The 16,782-nt window shown below is 48.8% G+C and overlaps 2 protein-coding genes across 5 annotated transcripts in view; one reads left to right on the top strand and one right to left on the bottom strand.

The window, feature by feature from the left end:
- Window positions 1–12,869, top strand: part of szt2 (SZT2 subunit of KICSTOR complex) — a 44,796-nt gene extending 31,927 nt beyond the window's left edge. The window contains exons 55-70 of one of the 4 annotated variants that reach the window (XM_077607672.1): window positions 988–1,139; window positions 1,219–1,395; window positions 2,372–2,636; window positions 2,701–2,780; window positions 3,361–3,486; window positions 3,560–3,771; window positions 3,855–3,951; window positions 5,335–5,493; window positions 5,654–5,710; window positions 7,369–7,582; window positions 7,647–7,824; window positions 8,759–8,881; window positions 10,105–10,516; window positions 10,837–10,947; window positions 11,030–11,098; window positions 11,993–12,869. In XM_077607672.1, the coding sequence (XP_077463798.1) occupies window positions 988–1,139; window positions 1,219–1,395; window positions 2,372–2,636; window positions 2,701–2,780; window positions 3,361–3,486; window positions 3,560–3,771; window positions 3,855–3,951; window positions 5,335–5,493; window positions 5,654–5,710; window positions 7,369–7,582; window positions 7,647–7,824; window positions 8,759–8,881; window positions 10,105–10,516; window positions 10,837–10,947; window positions 11,030–11,098; window positions 11,993–12,127 (2,567 nt within the window). In that variant the 3' untranslated portion in view covers window positions 12,128–12,869. Of the gene's footprint in view, window positions 1–987; window positions 1,140–1,218; window positions 1,396–2,371; window positions 2,637–2,700; window positions 2,781–3,360; window positions 3,487–3,559; window positions 3,772–3,854; window positions 3,952–5,334; window positions 5,494–5,653; window positions 5,711–7,368; window positions 7,583–7,646; window positions 7,825–8,758; window positions 8,882–10,104; window positions 10,517–10,836; window positions 10,948–11,029; window positions 11,099–11,992 lie in introns of those variants that run through there. The other 3 variants (XM_077607673.1, XM_077607674.1, XM_077607675.1) reach the window with 3 other exon arrangements.
- Window positions 12,867–16,175, bottom strand: hyi (hydroxypyruvate isomerase). The gene is made up of 8 exons (XM_077607677.1): window positions 15,353–16,175; window positions 15,169–15,280; window positions 14,710–14,815; window positions 14,573–14,651; window positions 14,437–14,486; window positions 14,252–14,321; window positions 14,044–14,178; window positions 12,867–13,054 (listed from the first exon to the last, which is right to left on the bottom strand). The coding sequence occupies exons 1-8, from the start codon at window positions 15,549–15,551 to the stop codon at window positions 12,996–12,998; spliced, it is 810 nt and encodes a 269-aa protein (XP_077463803.1). The 5' UTR covers window positions 15,552–16,175; the 3' UTR covers window positions 12,867–12,995.
- Window positions 16,176–16,782: the final 607 nt, after the last annotated feature.

Raw genomic sequence — 16,782 nt, forward strand, 5'->3', positions numbered from 1 at the left:
ATATTATATATGGATGAATAGCGAACCGTAATAGCCCTGACTACGGAAGCAGCCCCAGACGCTATTTCCGGTGCGCAGTGACTGCTGGGATATATAGTCCTTTTGTCAATACACCCAGGTTGATGGCTGTGAAAACTTTGCAATAATAGTATCAATATACTACAACGGCCAACACAATAATTTGGTGCTCCATCCACCAAATGCACGCTAAAAACACGTTTTTAAAAAGGCAACGGAAGCAAAAGTGAGTTGGGTTGTACTTTATTTCGCCATTTTACAATGTACTCGCGTCATCATCATCCACAAAACCATCAAAGTCCTCATTTTCTGTGTTCGAATTGAACAATTGTCTAAATGAGTCCTCGAAAACGCCGAGTTTTATACGTTCGTCCAGGCGGCCACAATCCATTCGCAAATAGTAGCTAGCTAGTAGCTAGCGTAACTAGCCCGGCGCTGCCTGCCACCCTTCGTCAAGCTGTGCTGATGTCAATGTATACAGGCCACAATCCATTGGGTGTATTGACAAAAGAACTCTATATCCCAGCAGTCACTGCGCAGTACTTTATCTACGGGAAAATAGTAGAGTCGGGGGCTGCTTGCCGTAGTTGTCCTATCGACTGATTTATTTGATTTTTATCGTGATAACAATTTTAGTATTGGTCCATATATAAAGCGCACTGGATTATAAGGCGCCCTGTCTATTTTGGAGAACATTTAAGACTTTTATGTGCGCCTTATAGTCGTGAAAATACGGTACTACTACTTCTACCATTGTCTTTTATAATAATATGAAACCAATTTTAAAATAGGCCATTCATTGCAGGTGCGCCTTATAGTGCGAAGAATACGGTACATGAAAATGACATTGGGGAGTGAATAATTTAATTTAATTCATCAGAATTATTCGTAAATACGCAATACGTACTGGGAAAAAAGGGGAAGGGCGATTCTAATTTGTGGGATGAACGTGGGCTCTCTGACCGCCAGCTCACAAAGGCCTGCAGCGCTTCGAGGAGCCGCCTCCGCCGTCGCCGTCGCCGTCGCCGCAGACGGGCGCCGTTGACTCCTCCCTCAACGCCGGCCCGTGGGCGTCCGCTCCCCGCCAGAGGTTCCTCTTCATCCGCGTGCTGGACAAAAAGGTGATTGGCGGAAAAGACGCCGGGCTTTCTTTGCCCCCGACGATGTATGACCTCCTCCCCACCGCGCGCCCCCCTGCAGGTGACGCTGTACAGCTACAACTGGTCGGCGGACGCGGGCGCGGCGCTGAACGGCGAGCTGCTGCGTCTGGTGCGCTGGCAGAACGCCCGGGCCCACGTCCTGCACTGCCTGCTGAGCCAGAAGATGGGCCTCTTCCACCACCACTGCTTCTCCGACGCGCCGCTGCACCGCGAGCGGGTGAGCCACATCTGCCGCCGGGAAGGGGGGCGGGCGCTCCCGCGGCGCCCGTGACAGACGAAGGCCGACGGGGGGAAATTTTCCGCCGCTCTGACTAGGACCCCAACCCTACTGAGCTCGTTAGTGACGCGGCGGTGAAGGCCGGCGTTCTTTGCGCTCGCCGCTTGGCCACGGGGAGTGCGAGGGGGGGTGCTTGACTGCGAGATGCCGCTCCAGTAATCATCTTTGTGCTCGCGCTTCATTTTCTTCTTCAAAATGGCAGTCGCCGTCTTAATATTTCCGCTTACGTTTATGTTACGATCGCGGTTAAGACCAGATCATCGAAAAATTGTAAAGTAGGGTCACCCCTATTATTTAAATCAAGGCTGGCAGACTCGGGTTGGTTCGTGGGCCGCTTTAACGTCAACTCGATTTGATGTGGACCGGACCATTTTAGATATAATATTTTGATTTTTTTTTTAATAAATGGATTAAAAGAACTGGATTAAAAGCCCTGAATATTCCGTTTTTTTATAGATCTAAAACAATGTTTATTTGAGCTTTTTTTTAATATATTTTTAGATTCTACAAAATGATTTTTGAACTAAAAACACAGAAAAAATGGATTAAAAATGTGCAATGATTGATTTAAAAGGGGGAATATCAGGAAATGTAATATACATCTATACTCTTCATTTGAATTTGATTCTAAAACAGAAAGTCAGCACTCATGATTGACTTTCCCGGGCCGCACAAAATGATGCGGCCTGGGGGCCAGATTTGGCCCCCAGGCCGCCACTTTGACACTTGTAATTTAAATAATAGCAGAAAGAAATCGTGAAGAAGTGAATTCACGATAAGTGAGGTGACAATAATCGAGGGAAGACTGTATGACTAATGTTTTCGGACTCATTAAACCAGGACTAGCATTAAACCATTGACCATATCCAAACCGTTCACCATTGACCATATCCATTGTGTCTGGCTTTTTCCCCAGGACGCCAACCCCTTCCTGGGCGCGTCGGCGGAACCCGACACGCTGTTGCGCAGCGCCGTCCCGCCGCCGGCGGCCAGCAAGGAGCAGGGGCGGCTGGCGTCGGGGGGCCGCAGCCTGGCGCCACTTCACTTCCCCTCCGAGCTGCTGCCCTTCGACGAGGCGCTCCGGGACGTGGGCGCCGTGGCCGTCGGGACGCCATCCGACGGGGACGCCGTGGCCCGCCACGGAGGACGCTTGCTGGAGATCAAGGCGGCCGAGAGAAGAGGTGGGCGCCGGCGGCCGGCCGGGTGGAAAGCAGGTCTCATTGGTGTTTTTGTTGGCTTGTGCAGAGCTGGAGAAGCAGATGAAGATCGAGAACCTGTTCGTGACGTGGCAGCAACGTTCGGCGCAGTCCAACATGCCCATCGCGGTGCGTCCCAAAGTTGTTACCGCTTTTTAACTTGAAAATGAATGGAAATATTGGTGTTCAGAAAGAGGAAAAAGGCAGACACTTTTGACCTATTTTGAGCGTTTTCGGGTTGTGTACGCTGGGGTACTCGGACGTTTGGTCGCCCGGAAGGTTATTGATAATTACCATTTAAAATGGTTGCTCAAATTCCCTAAATACAAAGTGCCAATGACTATTTAGTCATACTTCATGCCCTAGTCATTATTAGGCTAAAGAAAAGCTCCAAATTTGCCGGACTTTGATTGTTTTTTGTTGGAGAACTTGTTAAGACCCCGACTGAACTGACGTCGCTTCTTAAAGGGACAGCAACGCATGTACATACAAACTCTAATACAGTCACACGTCTAATACAGTGAAACTGCTCATGGCCATTGTTGGCTTTTATTGATACGTAGACCGTGTTCTTTTACCTTGTTTTGGCGCCGGACTTTTGGTCGCCGGACCTTTGGTCGCCGGTTGTTTGGGTCCGGGCGACCAAACGTCCGGTCACGGTTCACTGGCGCTAACTGGGCGTCGGCCAACCGTCTTCCCATGGCTTTAGCTGGCCGACCTGGAGACCCTGAAGCAGTCGTCCCGTCTGGTGCATTACTGCGCCACGCCGCTGCTCTTCGACCCGCTCTTCCGCAAGCAGATCCAGTACGAGCCGGCCGCCCAGCCGCCCGCCAAGGTACCGCCACCGCCACCGCCGCACGCTCGAGGAATCGGCTCAGGACCGATCCGCTGACTCGCGTCCCCGTCAGAAACGCCACCGTTCGGACGAGTCGACGGCCTCGGGGCCCGGGCGAGACCGCAGCCACAGCGGCGACTCGGGCGACTCGGCGCCGGCCGGTCGGCCCAAGGAGGACGCCTGGCTGGCGGACATCTCGGCCGCCTTCCTGCAGCACTACCTGCAGTACCTGCAGAGCATGGGCTTCATCCCGGTGCAGGTGCGACCGCAGTCGCCCGCTCGCAGGTGGGTGCGGACGGACGGACGGGTGGGCCGGGCTGAGCCCGGCCGAAGACCCTGACCTCGCCTCCCTTCCTCCCTTTCGTCAGCATCGCCCGGGCCAGAGCCGCCATGTTGAACTCCATGTCGTCGGAGGGCAGGATGTCCTTCTCCTACGTCAAGCAGAAGAGCGAAGACAGCCCCAAGGTAGAGCGCCCGTTAGCCCGTTAGCGCCCGTTAGCGCCCGTAGGCCTCCAATTTAGCTCGACGCTCATCGACGAACGACATTGACGGCGCCGGGCGTCCCGTCCGTTTTGAATGGGAGGGGCCGATGAAACTCGGCCCCTCCCATTCAAAATCAGACAGTCGTCTCCGTGTCTAAAATCATTTTAATTGTTGGAATGAACTCATTTAGACATCTAACATGGCTTTTTAGTGGTGAAATTCATTTCAATTGAGCTGTTTCAAATCTTAACATATGAAATATTTACTCTGAGAAAATAGCCAGTATTTAGCATACTTCTTTTATTATATTTGTAATTGAATAGGCGGAGCCATGGCAGAGATTCTTTTGCGACCTTTGACCTCCACATGTAATCCCCTTCCGTTTCTTCCGCCGAACACGTCCCGCTTTATTCCTTGACTGATTTTTGCGCTCAAATGGGCTCCGTGACCTTTGACCTCAGAATACCAAACCTTTTTCCTCCATTTCACGCTTGACAATCCTTTATCCGTTTCCGTTCTTGAGTCATTTTGAATGCAAACCTACCCGTGACCTTTGACTTGATGACCTTCAAATTGTAATCCTCTTCCTCTTCTGTTTGATGCACACCCGAGAATATATATATTTTTCCAAATATGCATTTTCTTCTAACCCCACAAAAACATGGATTCAAAATTTGCCACGTTTTCTGTTATTTTATTCCCACCCACAGCGATTGTTTAACACACAGGTGTCAAAGTGGCGGCCCGGGGGCCAAATCTGGCCCGCCGCATCATTTTGTGCGGCCCGAGAAAGTCAATGACGAGTGGCGACTTTCTGTTTTAAAATCAAATTAAAATGATGAGTATAGATGTATATTACATTTCCTGAATTTCCCCCTTTTAAATCAATATTTTTCATTTTTTAATCCATTTTTTCTGTGTTTTTAGTTCAAAAATCATTTTGTAAACTCTAAAAAAAAAAGCTAAAATAAACATTGTTTTATAATAATAACAGAAATATTCATATTATTAATATATTTTAAAAAGAAATTATAAATATTAAATCACATAAAATGTATAAATATATTTATGAATATAAATATTTGAACCGTTGACGTCAAAATCCTCATTTTTTAATCCATTTTTTCTGTGTTTTTTAGTTCAAAAATCCTTTTGTAAAATCTATAAATATATATACAAAAGCTAAAATAAACATGTTTTAAATCTATTTAAAAAACGGAATGTTCAGGGCTTTTAATCCATTTATATAAAAAAATCTAAATATTATATCTAAAATGGTCCGGCCCACATCAAATCAGGTAGACGTTAATGCGTGCCTCGAACCAACCCGAGTCTGACAGTCTTAACACGTTTCATTCCCCGCAGACGGCCGTCTCCGCCGCCGCCAGCACGTACTACCTGCAGAGGGCGCTGCCGGGCGGGATCGTGCTGATGGAGCTGGCTTTTCAGGGCTGCTACTTCTGCGTCAAGCAGTACGCGCTGGAGTGTTCGCGCATCCCCATGGGCCAATCGGTCAACTCGCAGGTACGCCTCGCCCCGCCCACAAAATGGCGGCGCCCATCCTCGATGGACAGCCGGCGGGCTTCCTTTCCACGTCACCGTTAACTCCATATTTCCCCCCCCCCCCTCGTGTGATCACGTCGCTTCTCGGGCGGTCGGGTGCTTTAACGGGTCTCTCCACCAGGGCGGCCTCCTCAGCAAAGCTCGCTGTAAGCCCTTCGTCGGGGACCCCGACTACGCGGTACGTCCGGCGCGCTTGCGGCGGGGGGCGGGACCGACCGATCTCCCTTGACCGCCCGCCCGCCCGCCGCTCCTCTGCTCGCCGCCGTTAGTTTATTTTTTCCCCCCTTTGCGGCCGGCCGTCGGCGGAATCCGACCGCGCCGACGCCCGGAATGAGGGCGAGGCGGCGCCGCCCCATTTCCCGGCTGCTTCGGCCCCGCCCCCGGATGGGCCGGCCTTTTCTCCCGCTTGGACTTTTGCCTCCCTTTTTTTCCGCTCTCGCATGTCCGCTGCGCTTTCTTTGACTTTGAGGGGGTCAATCGTAAGAGGACCAAACGTGGACCACTTCCTGTCACGTCTCCTAGCAACGAGAGCCCCGACCGACGTCACTTTCTTAAGTTAGCCGGCATTGTAAACATTGTAAACTGGACCACAGAACCGACCCGCACTGCTCTGATACAAGTAGCCGTATTTGAGACACTATTCCTGGGTAAACATGAACCCAGAAGCTTCCTGGACCACTTCTTTTACATCAAATAGTCTATAATGCATGTATACCCACATATGAGACACTATTCCTGGGTAAAATACCCCTCCAGAACCGACATGGCCCGGTTACAATACTACCACTCTTTGTAACAAAAGTACCCGTGTTTATGACATTATTCCTGGCCAAACTTCACCCCAGAACCGACCTGGACATCTTATTTTGGTACACGGTCGATTGGTCGCCGGTCTTTTGGTCGCCCAGAAGGTTAATGATAATTACCATTTAAATGGTTGCTCAAATTCCCTAAATACAAACTGCCAATGACTATTTGAGTCCTACTTAATGCCCTAGTCATTATTAGGCTAAAGAAAAGCTCCAAATTTCCCGGACTTTGATTGTTTTTTGTTGGAGAACTTGTTAAGACCCTGACTGACGTCGCTTCTTAAAGGGACAACGCATACCCATTGTCAACGACACTAGAATCCACTCAAAACGGATTAGACCACAGGTGTTAAAGTGGCGTGCCGGGGGCCAAATCTGGCCCGCCACCTCATTTTGTGCGGCCCGAGGAAGTCAATGATGAGTGCCGACTTTCTGTTTTAGGATGAAATTCAAATGAAGAGTATAGATGTATATTACATTTCCTGATTTTCCCCTTTTAAATCAATCATTGTCATTTTTTAATCCATTTTTTCTGTGTTTTTAGTTCAAAAATCATTTTGTAAAATCTAAAAATATATTTTAAAAAAGCTAAAACTTTGTTTTCGATCTATAAAAAAACGCAATATTCAGGGCTTTTAATCCAGTTCTTTTAATCCATTTATAATTTAAAAAAATCTTGATATGATTTCTAAAATGGTCCGGCCCACGTGAAATCAAGTTGACGTTAAAGCGGCCTGAGTCTGACACCCTTGGATTAGACGTTGACGAGCGATAGCCGTGCGATGATCTCGTTTAAATCCGGAGCACAAGGATGATGGGACGCCAACACCATGATTTTTTTTTCTTTTAATTCCAACAACGCCGCATCAATTGGAACGATTCCCCCCCCACACACCAGCTTGATCTGCTACCTACCTACCTACCTAGCTACGTGGCAGCCTCCCACCATGCTTTCGCTGCCTCCACGCCGCGGACGCCCGACCCGGGGGGGAACCGCCGCCACTGACTATCGTTTGTCTCGCCGCAGCTGTCCATGCTGTTCACGGAAGAGTGCGACAAGGTCCGCGACCTGATGCACGTGCACTCCTTCAGCTACGACTTCCACCTGCGGGTGGTCCACCAATACCTGCTGGGCTCGCACGCCACGCTACGCCAGGGCTACCAGCTGTCCCACTTCCTGCGGGACTTTGTGGCGCGCCACCCCGACGTCCCCAAGTTCGGACGCAACCACGTCTTCCGAGGTGGGCCGGCCGGCCGTCCCCGCTTTTAACGGCGAGGACGCCCCGGCTGAACGTGCGTCCGCAGGGTGTTGGTCCGCCTCCACGGGGATGATCACGGCCCACCAGCTCTACAACTACATGACGGACCACGCCGGCGCCTACGGGATGAAGCCCCTGCGCCTATCCAAGGCGGCGGGGGCCCCCGACGGGAAGAAGACCACGCCGGACCTCCATGAGTACGCGCTGGTGGCCCTGTGGAACAGGCGAGTGGACGCTCGTGTTACACCCTACATTTGATCTTGACACACAAGGGGGAAATAATCAGAACAGTGAGATGTTGTTATTTCTTCAATCCAACTTTTACTGTAATCAATTAACACAAAAACCCATAACATACAATTGCACCCATATATATACATTATCAACACGTTAGAACCCAAAACATAATGTACAATTACACCTATATATATATTAGCGACACTTTAGAACCCAAAACCCAATGCACACACACACTCGTTCAACACACGGTCATAACTTGTTATATCTTTTCCTTTTACAACTTCTAGTAGTCCTACTATTATTCAACAGGGCAAACAATGCAATATCAATAATATAACATCCTTTCTATGACCGTTATAGACACTCTCCAGGATAAAGTAGCGTGCTAAATGCTATTCCATGTGCGTGACCCGAGTGAGACTCTCACATTCACGCCCGTAATTCAAAAGTAAATAAACATTAATAACCATTATCTCTTTTGTCACACGCTAAACAGTGTATATTACAAACCCCAAACTCAACCAGCCTTTACAACAAACAGCATACCTTGACACACAGGGAGAAATAATCAGAACAGTGAGATGTTGTTATTTCTTCAATCCAACTTTTACTGTAATGATTCAACACATCTCCCATGCAAGCTCAAGCTATTTGCTAAGACATCAATAATCGAATACCGATCTTCTTTAACATGCCCCACACTTGCCATGTGGATCCAAGGATCAACAATCGAACACCGATACACCCATTCAATCCAAACTCGTTATACCTTCCTTACATGCAATCGTTAATAAATCAAACACTCTAGCATGTCACACTAATAAATCAAACACTAACATGTCACACTGGCGGTCGGCGGTGTGTTGACCGACCTTTGGCGCTCAAACTTTTTCCCTCTTCTCTCTCTCCTCGCCCCAGCTCGGGTTCCTACAAGGACCCGGAGGGTCTCCACCACCGCGACGACTTTGACGTGTCGCTGGTGGTGTGTCACGACGCCGCGCCCTTCGAGGAGCAGTCCGAGAGGGAGCGACACCTGCTCAGGTGAGCGACGCTGGCTATTAGCGAGTAGCCGACGGCTGGTCCGCCCCGCCCGCCTTCCAATCTTTTAAGTTCAGTTAGATTTGGGGTCGTCTCCCAAATTTCCACATCGGGAGGGTTGTCAAACGTAACACTAACCTTACCCAATCAAATGCTTTCATTTTGTTTTAAACGGCCACCCAGTAACCTCAAAATGCGTCAAACCTGACAGGGAATACACCCAAATCAGCAAAAAGTGAGCGATGACTTGAAAGTACCTTAAAAATGCTGCGAAATCAACTCATTGTCGTCCAACGCGCTCGCTTAAAATGGCCGTGGACGCTCATCTTTGTTTGGACTGGGAATTGGGCATCCTGCGCCGTCAACGGCGGACAGTCAGTGAATTTTTTGGGGGGTCTGGTCCGCACAAGATCTACAGCCAAACTGAATTTGGCCTAGACCAAGGGTGTCAGACTCAGGTTGGTTCGTGGGCCGCGTTAACGTCAACTCCATTTCACGTGGGCCGGACCATTTTAGATATAATATTTTGCTTTTTTTGCTTTTTAATAAATGGATTAAAAGCCCTGAATATTCCATTTTTTATAGATCTAAAACAATGTTTATTTTAGCTTTTTATATATATATATATATATATATATATATATATATATATATATTTTTAGATTTTACAAAATGATTTTTGAACTAAAAACACAGAAAAAAAGGATTAAAAAATGACAATGATTGATTTAAAAGGGGGAAAATCAGGAAATTTAACCATTTTAGATATATTTAGATATTTTTTCATAAATGGATTAAAAGAACTGGATTAAAAGCCCTGAATATTCCGTTTTTTTATAGATCTAAAACAATATTTATTTTAGCTTTTTTAAAATATATTTTTAGATTTTCCCAAATGATTTTTGAGCTAAAAACACAGAAAAAAATGGATTAAAAAACGACAATGATTGATTTAAAAGGGGGAAAATCAGGAAATGTAATATACATCTATACTCTTCATTTGAATTTGATCCTAAAACAGAAAGTCGCCACTCATCATTGACTTTCCCGGGCCGCACAAAATAATGCGGTAGGCCAGATTTGGCCCCCAGGCCGCCACTTTGACACCTGTGCACTAGACCGTCCCCCTAGTGGCAGTAAAGCATCTTTGCCTTCCGTCTAAAATGGGCCACTCGTTCTTTGTGAACCGTACGTAACACATTTCTTGACGATTTCCCGTCACGCAGACTCCGCTTCTACGTGATCACCACCAGCCAGCGCGAGCTCTTCCCCCGCCTGACGGCCGACATGCGGCGCCTGGAGAAACTCCGGCGGGCGGCCGGCGCCGGGAGCCCCCCCGGGGACGGCGAGGAGCCCGGCGGCGAGCTCCGGCCCTCGTACGGCGGCGGCGGCGGCGGGCCGCTCTACCCGTCCTTCCCGCCGCTGGGCCGCGAGGTGGGCGCGGCCCGCCGGCGGATCGGCGCCGGCGTGGAGGAGGCGGCGCGCCACTGCCGGCGAGACAACCTGTGGAGGAGGCTGTTCCACGGCGAGCACCTGGCCACGGACAAGCTCAAGATGGCCAAGCTGACCTTCGGCGAGCTGGAGGAGCTGCTGGACGCCGTCCAGAGTCGCTCAGTGGGGGACGTGGACCCGCAGTTGGTGAGTAGCGGGTCACAAACAATAAATACAGAGATTCAAACTAAACTTGAGCCAAAAAAAGTCCAAAATGAACATTTCACCAATCCTTTTTGGACCCAACTAAGCAATGGTGGCTGGCTGTATTTCCACTCCCGTCCACTAGTTGGCAGCGGCTGCTCAAAGGAGTGTGCTGATGATTACTTTATTTCCAAAATTGCAATGTCGGTCTTAAAGCGCCGTATCAGAATGGAGTTTACTAGCATCGTTTTTTTTTCTTCCGAAAAAAAAGTCCAATTTAGGCAAAAGTGGGTGTCTTTTTATTTTTATTTATTTATTTTTAGGACTGCTTCCTGAACATGAGCACGGCCTGGTACCAGAGTCTCATCAAAGTCCTGCTGGGACGCTTCCCTCAAAGTTGCCGCCATTTCGACGAAGGTGGCGTCCAGTACCTGGTGAGCTAGGCGTCCGACGCACTCGTCGGCCCCGCCCCCTCTCTCTCTCTCTCTCTCTCTCTCCTCACTCTTTGCGTTCCAGGCCGTCCTCAACCAGAAGTTTGCCGACTGCTTCGTTTTGGTCTTCCTGGACTCCCAAGCCGGCAAAACGGTGAGCCGAGCGGTCCCGGACCGGGTGCTCCCCCCGACCGATCCTCGTGTGCGGTCGATTGGTCACCGGTCTTTTGGTCGCCGGTCTTTTGGTCGCCGGTCTTTTGGTCGCCGGTCTTTTGGTCGCCGATCTTTTGGTCGCCGTTTTTTTTTGGTCACCCGGTAGGTTATTGATAATTACCATTGAAATGGTTGCTCAAATTCCCTAAATACAAACTGCAAATTATTATTCAGTCATACTTAATGCCTTAGTAATTATTAGGCTAAAGAAAAGCTCAAAATTTCCCAGACTTGTATTGTTTTTTTGTTGGAGAACTTGTTAAGACCCCGACTGACTGACGTCGCTTCTTAAAGGGACAGCGCATGTACATACATACAAACTCTTCTTCTACACTCACATGTCGGCTCAGTGAAAAGACCGGCGACCAAAAGACTGGCGACCAAAAGACCGCGACCAAAAGACAGACGACCAAAAGACCGGCGACAAAACAAGTGTACGGTGTACACATGAATAAAAGCCAACAATGGCCATGAGCAGTTTCACTGAGCCTACGTGTGAGTGTAGAAGAGTTTGTATGTACATGCGTTGCTGTCCCTTTAAGAAGCGACGTCAGTTCAGTCAGGGTCTTAACAAGTTCTCCAACAAAAAACAATCAAAGTCCGGGAAAATTGGAGCTTTTCTTTAGCCTAATAATGACTAGGGCATGAAGTAGGACTAAATAGTCATTGGCAGTTTGTATTTAGGGAATTTGAGCAACCATTTCAATGGTCATTATCAATAACCTTCCGGGCGACCAAAAGACTGGCGACCAAAAGACTGGCGACCAATCGACCGGCGACCAATCGACCGTGTACCACCGATCCTTCACCCTTTCGCGCCCTTTTATCCTTCCAGAGCCTGAAGGTGGTTTTGCGAGAAGCCCTGCCCCCCGACGGCGCCGGCCCGCCACCCCAACTGGTCTCCATGTACCACCACCTGGAGTCCGTCATCAACGTGGCCTGCTACAACCTGTGGAGCGGACTCTTGTGACCCAAAAGCCCAAAGTTCCGGACGGAGGGACGCTAAAATTCCCCTTGGGCCTCGCTGGATTGGCTTTTTTCTGCCAAGAAACTTTTTTTTTGGACCAGCGGCGAGGTTCGAAAGGGAGACGAGTCCATCCGTGGTCTCCGCCTTCGCCACCGCTAAGGTCTTCTCCTCGCCGGCCATCCCTCGTCGCGTCACGTTCGGACTCTGCCGGGATTTCCATCCGTGCTCGTTAGCATTTCACTGCCCAAAAGTGCCTTCCCGCCTTTTTTTTTTCTTTTTTTTTAACGGACTTTACGAGTCACGTTGACGATGGACACGCCCCTTTTTGTTGAGCGAGGACGCCAAATCACATCTGTGAGCTTCAGGATGTCAAAGGCCGGAGGAAAGTCTTCTAAAAGATGGGGAAACACCATCTTTTCACTTCAACTTCTGCCTAAGCAGTCAAATTCAAAGCGTGGGCAAATTGAAAGGTGGATTTCTGAACTTCATCTCCCCTTCTCGGCACATTGGAGCTCACGAAATGGCTTTCCCGACCTTTGACCTCATCACGGCAGAATTTCTTCACCTCTTAAATGGACCTTCCAAACATCTGCAATAATTCTTCAGCGAATGCTTCTGTTTCAGTGCCATTGACGTCCAATCCGTTTGGACCGGGAGAGGAAAACCAACATATTTATGGACTCACATATCCAAGCACACTCACGTGAATACAAAAAAAAGACAATAAACCAGACGGCAAATATCAGCTGGAGCCACGTTTTATTCCCACATTGACGCTTTTCTTGAAAAATCAACCTACGTCAAGTTAGAATTTTTTTTAAAAAATGGACTCCATTCAATCAAGAAAAATCCAAGACGGGCAAATATGTCGTCACTGGTCGCTCGGCGTCCGGTATTCTCCAAGCCAGCCTAAACCTTCTGCCGTCTTTCCTGGAGGAGAAAGCGGGGGCGCCGTGAGTGGCGTGGACCGAAAACTCAAGCGGGAGGGACGATTCGCCAAAAGACGTTTCGCCAAAAGACGTTTCGCCGAAACGGGATTCGCGGGCTCGCCCCGCCCCCGGATCGTGTGTGTACATGTTTTTCAACCTGGGCCCGCGGGCCATATACGGCCCATCACAGATAACATTCATTTAGGAATAACAAGGGCATGTACTGCCCCCCGCTGGACATATTTCTAAATACAAGTACGTACTACAATGTGCTGCCATTTTTTGATATTTTTTATTTTATCCTTGCGTTTAAAATAGTAGCCATTTGGAGATCGCGCAGAACAGTAGGTGACAGAATAAATAGAGAAAATAAAGTAGTAGTAACAGTAAGTACTACTGTCATGAAATTGTAAATCCAGAAATCCGACTCCAGAAAATTTACACCAGCATAGAAAACGTTGAGATTAATCTTTGAATGAAGGTTCTCAGCAAATCATTTGGAATATATATTTCCTAAAATAGTGGGAAATGATTTAAAATTAGTGTGTTCCATGTCATTTTCAGGTATTGTTCTCTAAGCCCTCTAGTCTGTCCAAGGTACTCAGAATTTCACATAAGTCTTCCAGTGTTGTTTTTTTATCAGTGTCAGATATCAATCCCCAGCTTTGATCAATTACATTGCGCGATCTCCAAATGGCTATTACTTTAAACGCAAGGATAAAATAAAAAATATCAAAAATTGCCAGCACATTGTAGTACGTACTTGTATTTAGAAATATGTCCAGCGGGGGGCAGTACATGCCCTTGTTATTCCTAAATGAATGTTATCTGTAACGGGTCAAATATGGCCCGTGGGCCGAGGTTGAAAAACATGTACACCCACGATCCGGGGGCGGGGCGAGCGCTTCGGCGAACTGTCCGTCGGCCAAACGTCTTTCGGCAAATCGTCCGGTCACGAAGCGGGAGGGTGGGCTCGGGGACGCCGCTCACCTCGCGGCTTGTACTCGCATCCCACGTAGCCGCGGTAGCCCAGACGCTCCAGCGTGGACAGGACGTAACGGTAGTTGATCTCGCCGTCGCTGTCCGGTTCGTCCCGCCGGGGAACCTGGGCCACCTGGACGTGACCTGACCCACAAAATTGGACGTCTATTTCCGCCAATGAGCGACAAAGGTCATCCTTTTTGAGAACGCGGCTCACCCAACAGCGGCAGATATCGCTGCATATTTTGCGTCAAGTTTCCGTCCATAATTTGCCAGTGGAAAACATCCTGCAAAGGATAATATTGAACATATTACTAAACTGTGGGTACTGTGGATAGAGTTTTCCACCCCGAGCCTGGAAAAAAAAATTCAAATACGTCTTAAAATAGAAAAAAAGTGAACCATTTGCAGTTTGATGTTCTCCTTGGCCACTTTTTTCAAGATGTCCGCGGCTACGTGGAAAGAAAACAAATGGAAAAAGATGGGTCAGGGTACAGCTTGCTTGTAACACGTACGACCTTTGACCTTTCATATTTACCGTGGTGAGGCGATGACAGGAAGTAGCGAGGGTCGGTCAGCCGCGTGTTGATGGGCTCGATCAGGCCGCTCATTCCTTCCTGTCGTCCACGGGGAGTTTAGTCGCCGGCGGCGGTTCGGGGGGCGACGGAGGCTCACCTCGGCCAGCAGGTCGGCGGCGCGTCGCAGGTTGCGCACGAAGGCGGCCTCCATCTCGGCGAGCGTCGCGCCGTCGGCCGGGACGCGGCCGGCCATCACGTGGATCCTGGTGGGGAAAAAAATATGAAACTGTTGATTTTCCGGGATTTTTATTCATTTCTGTGACCCAAAAAAAGGTAACATTGGCTGTAAAGTCTCATCTAAATTATACTACATCAATGGATTTCATTAATTCGAGGGTTTGTAAGGAATTCGCCACCTAGGAATATTTGTCCCCCTCCATTTTTATGTTTTTTAAAGTACAATCATGGCTAAACAATTTAAATATACACTGGAAAATAGAGGTAGTATTGATCATTTTTCCATGAACCTCACATCTGTCAGTGTAACTCCTTAATTTCAGTGTTAAAAATGCTCATAACGTTGGAAAATGGAGATTGTTTATTTCCGCAAACGCACCTTTTGCAATCAAGTATTCGCGCGTATCGGATGGCCAATCGCAGTCCGCCTTCAAAGTCCTCTTCTCTTCCGGGTAGCGCCGCCAATCCGAGTTCCCCAGCGGCGACGTCACCTGTGAACGCAACGCCGTGACGTCACCACGCCACTCAAGACCACCAGTCGTGTGCGTATCGGCGGCTCCGACCAGGGGGCGTGTTGAGGAGCACCACTTCCAGCCCAGCGTCGTCTTTGGCACGCCGGAGCTCCAGCGGGTCGGCGTCGTAGGGCCAGGCCGCCTCCACGGCCCGGAAGCCGGCCGCGGCGGCCGCCCGCATCCGCTGGGGGAAGTCCGGCAGCTCGGTGAAGAGCCAGCTGAGGTTGGCGCAGAACCGAAGCGCCGACATCGCTGCTTTGCATAGTTAGCCAAAGTTCGCCCGGATGTGACGTATGCGGAAATGCTGGGGGCGAGTGGAAAGCACGTCACGTGTCCCGCCGTGTTTGCTCCAGTTTAAACTTGCAAAAAGTCACCCGTGTTTCGTCAGCTTTTACAACAAAATATAAAGAAAAATATCATCTAATGGCCGTGCGCATGCGCGAGAATCGGCCATCTTGGCTAGCTAACTTTTGGGCATCAACAGACGAGTTTCAAAAATGTCCTTGTAAAATACCACAAGTGGCAATCATTCGACAAGAAATGTAAGTAAAAAAAGAAAGTTAAACAAAGTCAAAGAAACTGAAATTATGACAAAACAATTAATGAGCAAGTCGCAGGATTTGTTTTTGTAATTTCTATACATTCTACGCTATTGATGTTCTTTCGTTTTTTGCCCTCTTTTCCTCTGACTTTGAATTCTTTAGTGGTTTACGTGTTTTTAGATTTGTCTTTAAATACATGTTTAATGTATTCATTCGTAGTGAGGCCTCCTTATTTTTTGCAGCGCTTTTTTATATTTATACTTTGTTCCAAAATAGCTTGAGGCGGCCTTCGCGTTGGCGAGGAAGTCAATTAGCCAAGCGCGACGGCACCCGATGCCCCCTTGAGTGGAAATGCCCCCCTCCCCTCCCTAAACGCCCCTTTCTTCCCCTCTGGGTAACGCTAATTAGCGTGTCAACTGCCTTTCAGCGCCCCTTCTGGCTCACGCGAGTCATTACAGCGCCAAAGTCGCCGGCCAAGTTGGCCCCTTTCTGCCCGTTGGGTCACATTTGAAGGAATGCTTGGTGCCCAAGCCACGTCACTGTCCAATTTCCAAATACATATTCGCTTTTTGCACATACTCTGTGAACGTGACGACAGGGAAAATTGGAGAACCCCCCCCCCCCGCGAACATGCCGACTTGGGATCGAACCCAGAACGGTGAGCCTGACGTGCCAACCACTGATCCGCCGGGACGTTATAAATCAATTTCAAGTGAATGGAAGCGTTGTTGACCAATTGTTTTTTTCTTCCGGGGGGGGACGTGATTGTGCAGTGACCAGGACGCTTGGTGCCATCTGCCACTGGAAGTCCACCTTGAGACAAGCGGGCTAATATTAGCTTGCGTGCCCTTGGGGGGCGGAGCCATCTGTTGGCCTCTAACACATGGGAGGGGGGGCGGCTTGACCATAAGTTTGTACGACATTGCCGCGATGACAAAA

This window comes from Stigmatopora argus, chromosome 8 (assembly GCF_051989625.1).
Source record: "Stigmatopora argus isolate UIUO_Sarg chromosome 8, RoL_Sarg_1.0, whole genome shotgun sequence".
Taxonomy (NCBI): Eukaryota; Metazoa; Chordata; class Actinopteri; order Syngnathiformes; family Syngnathidae; genus Stigmatopora; species Stigmatopora argus.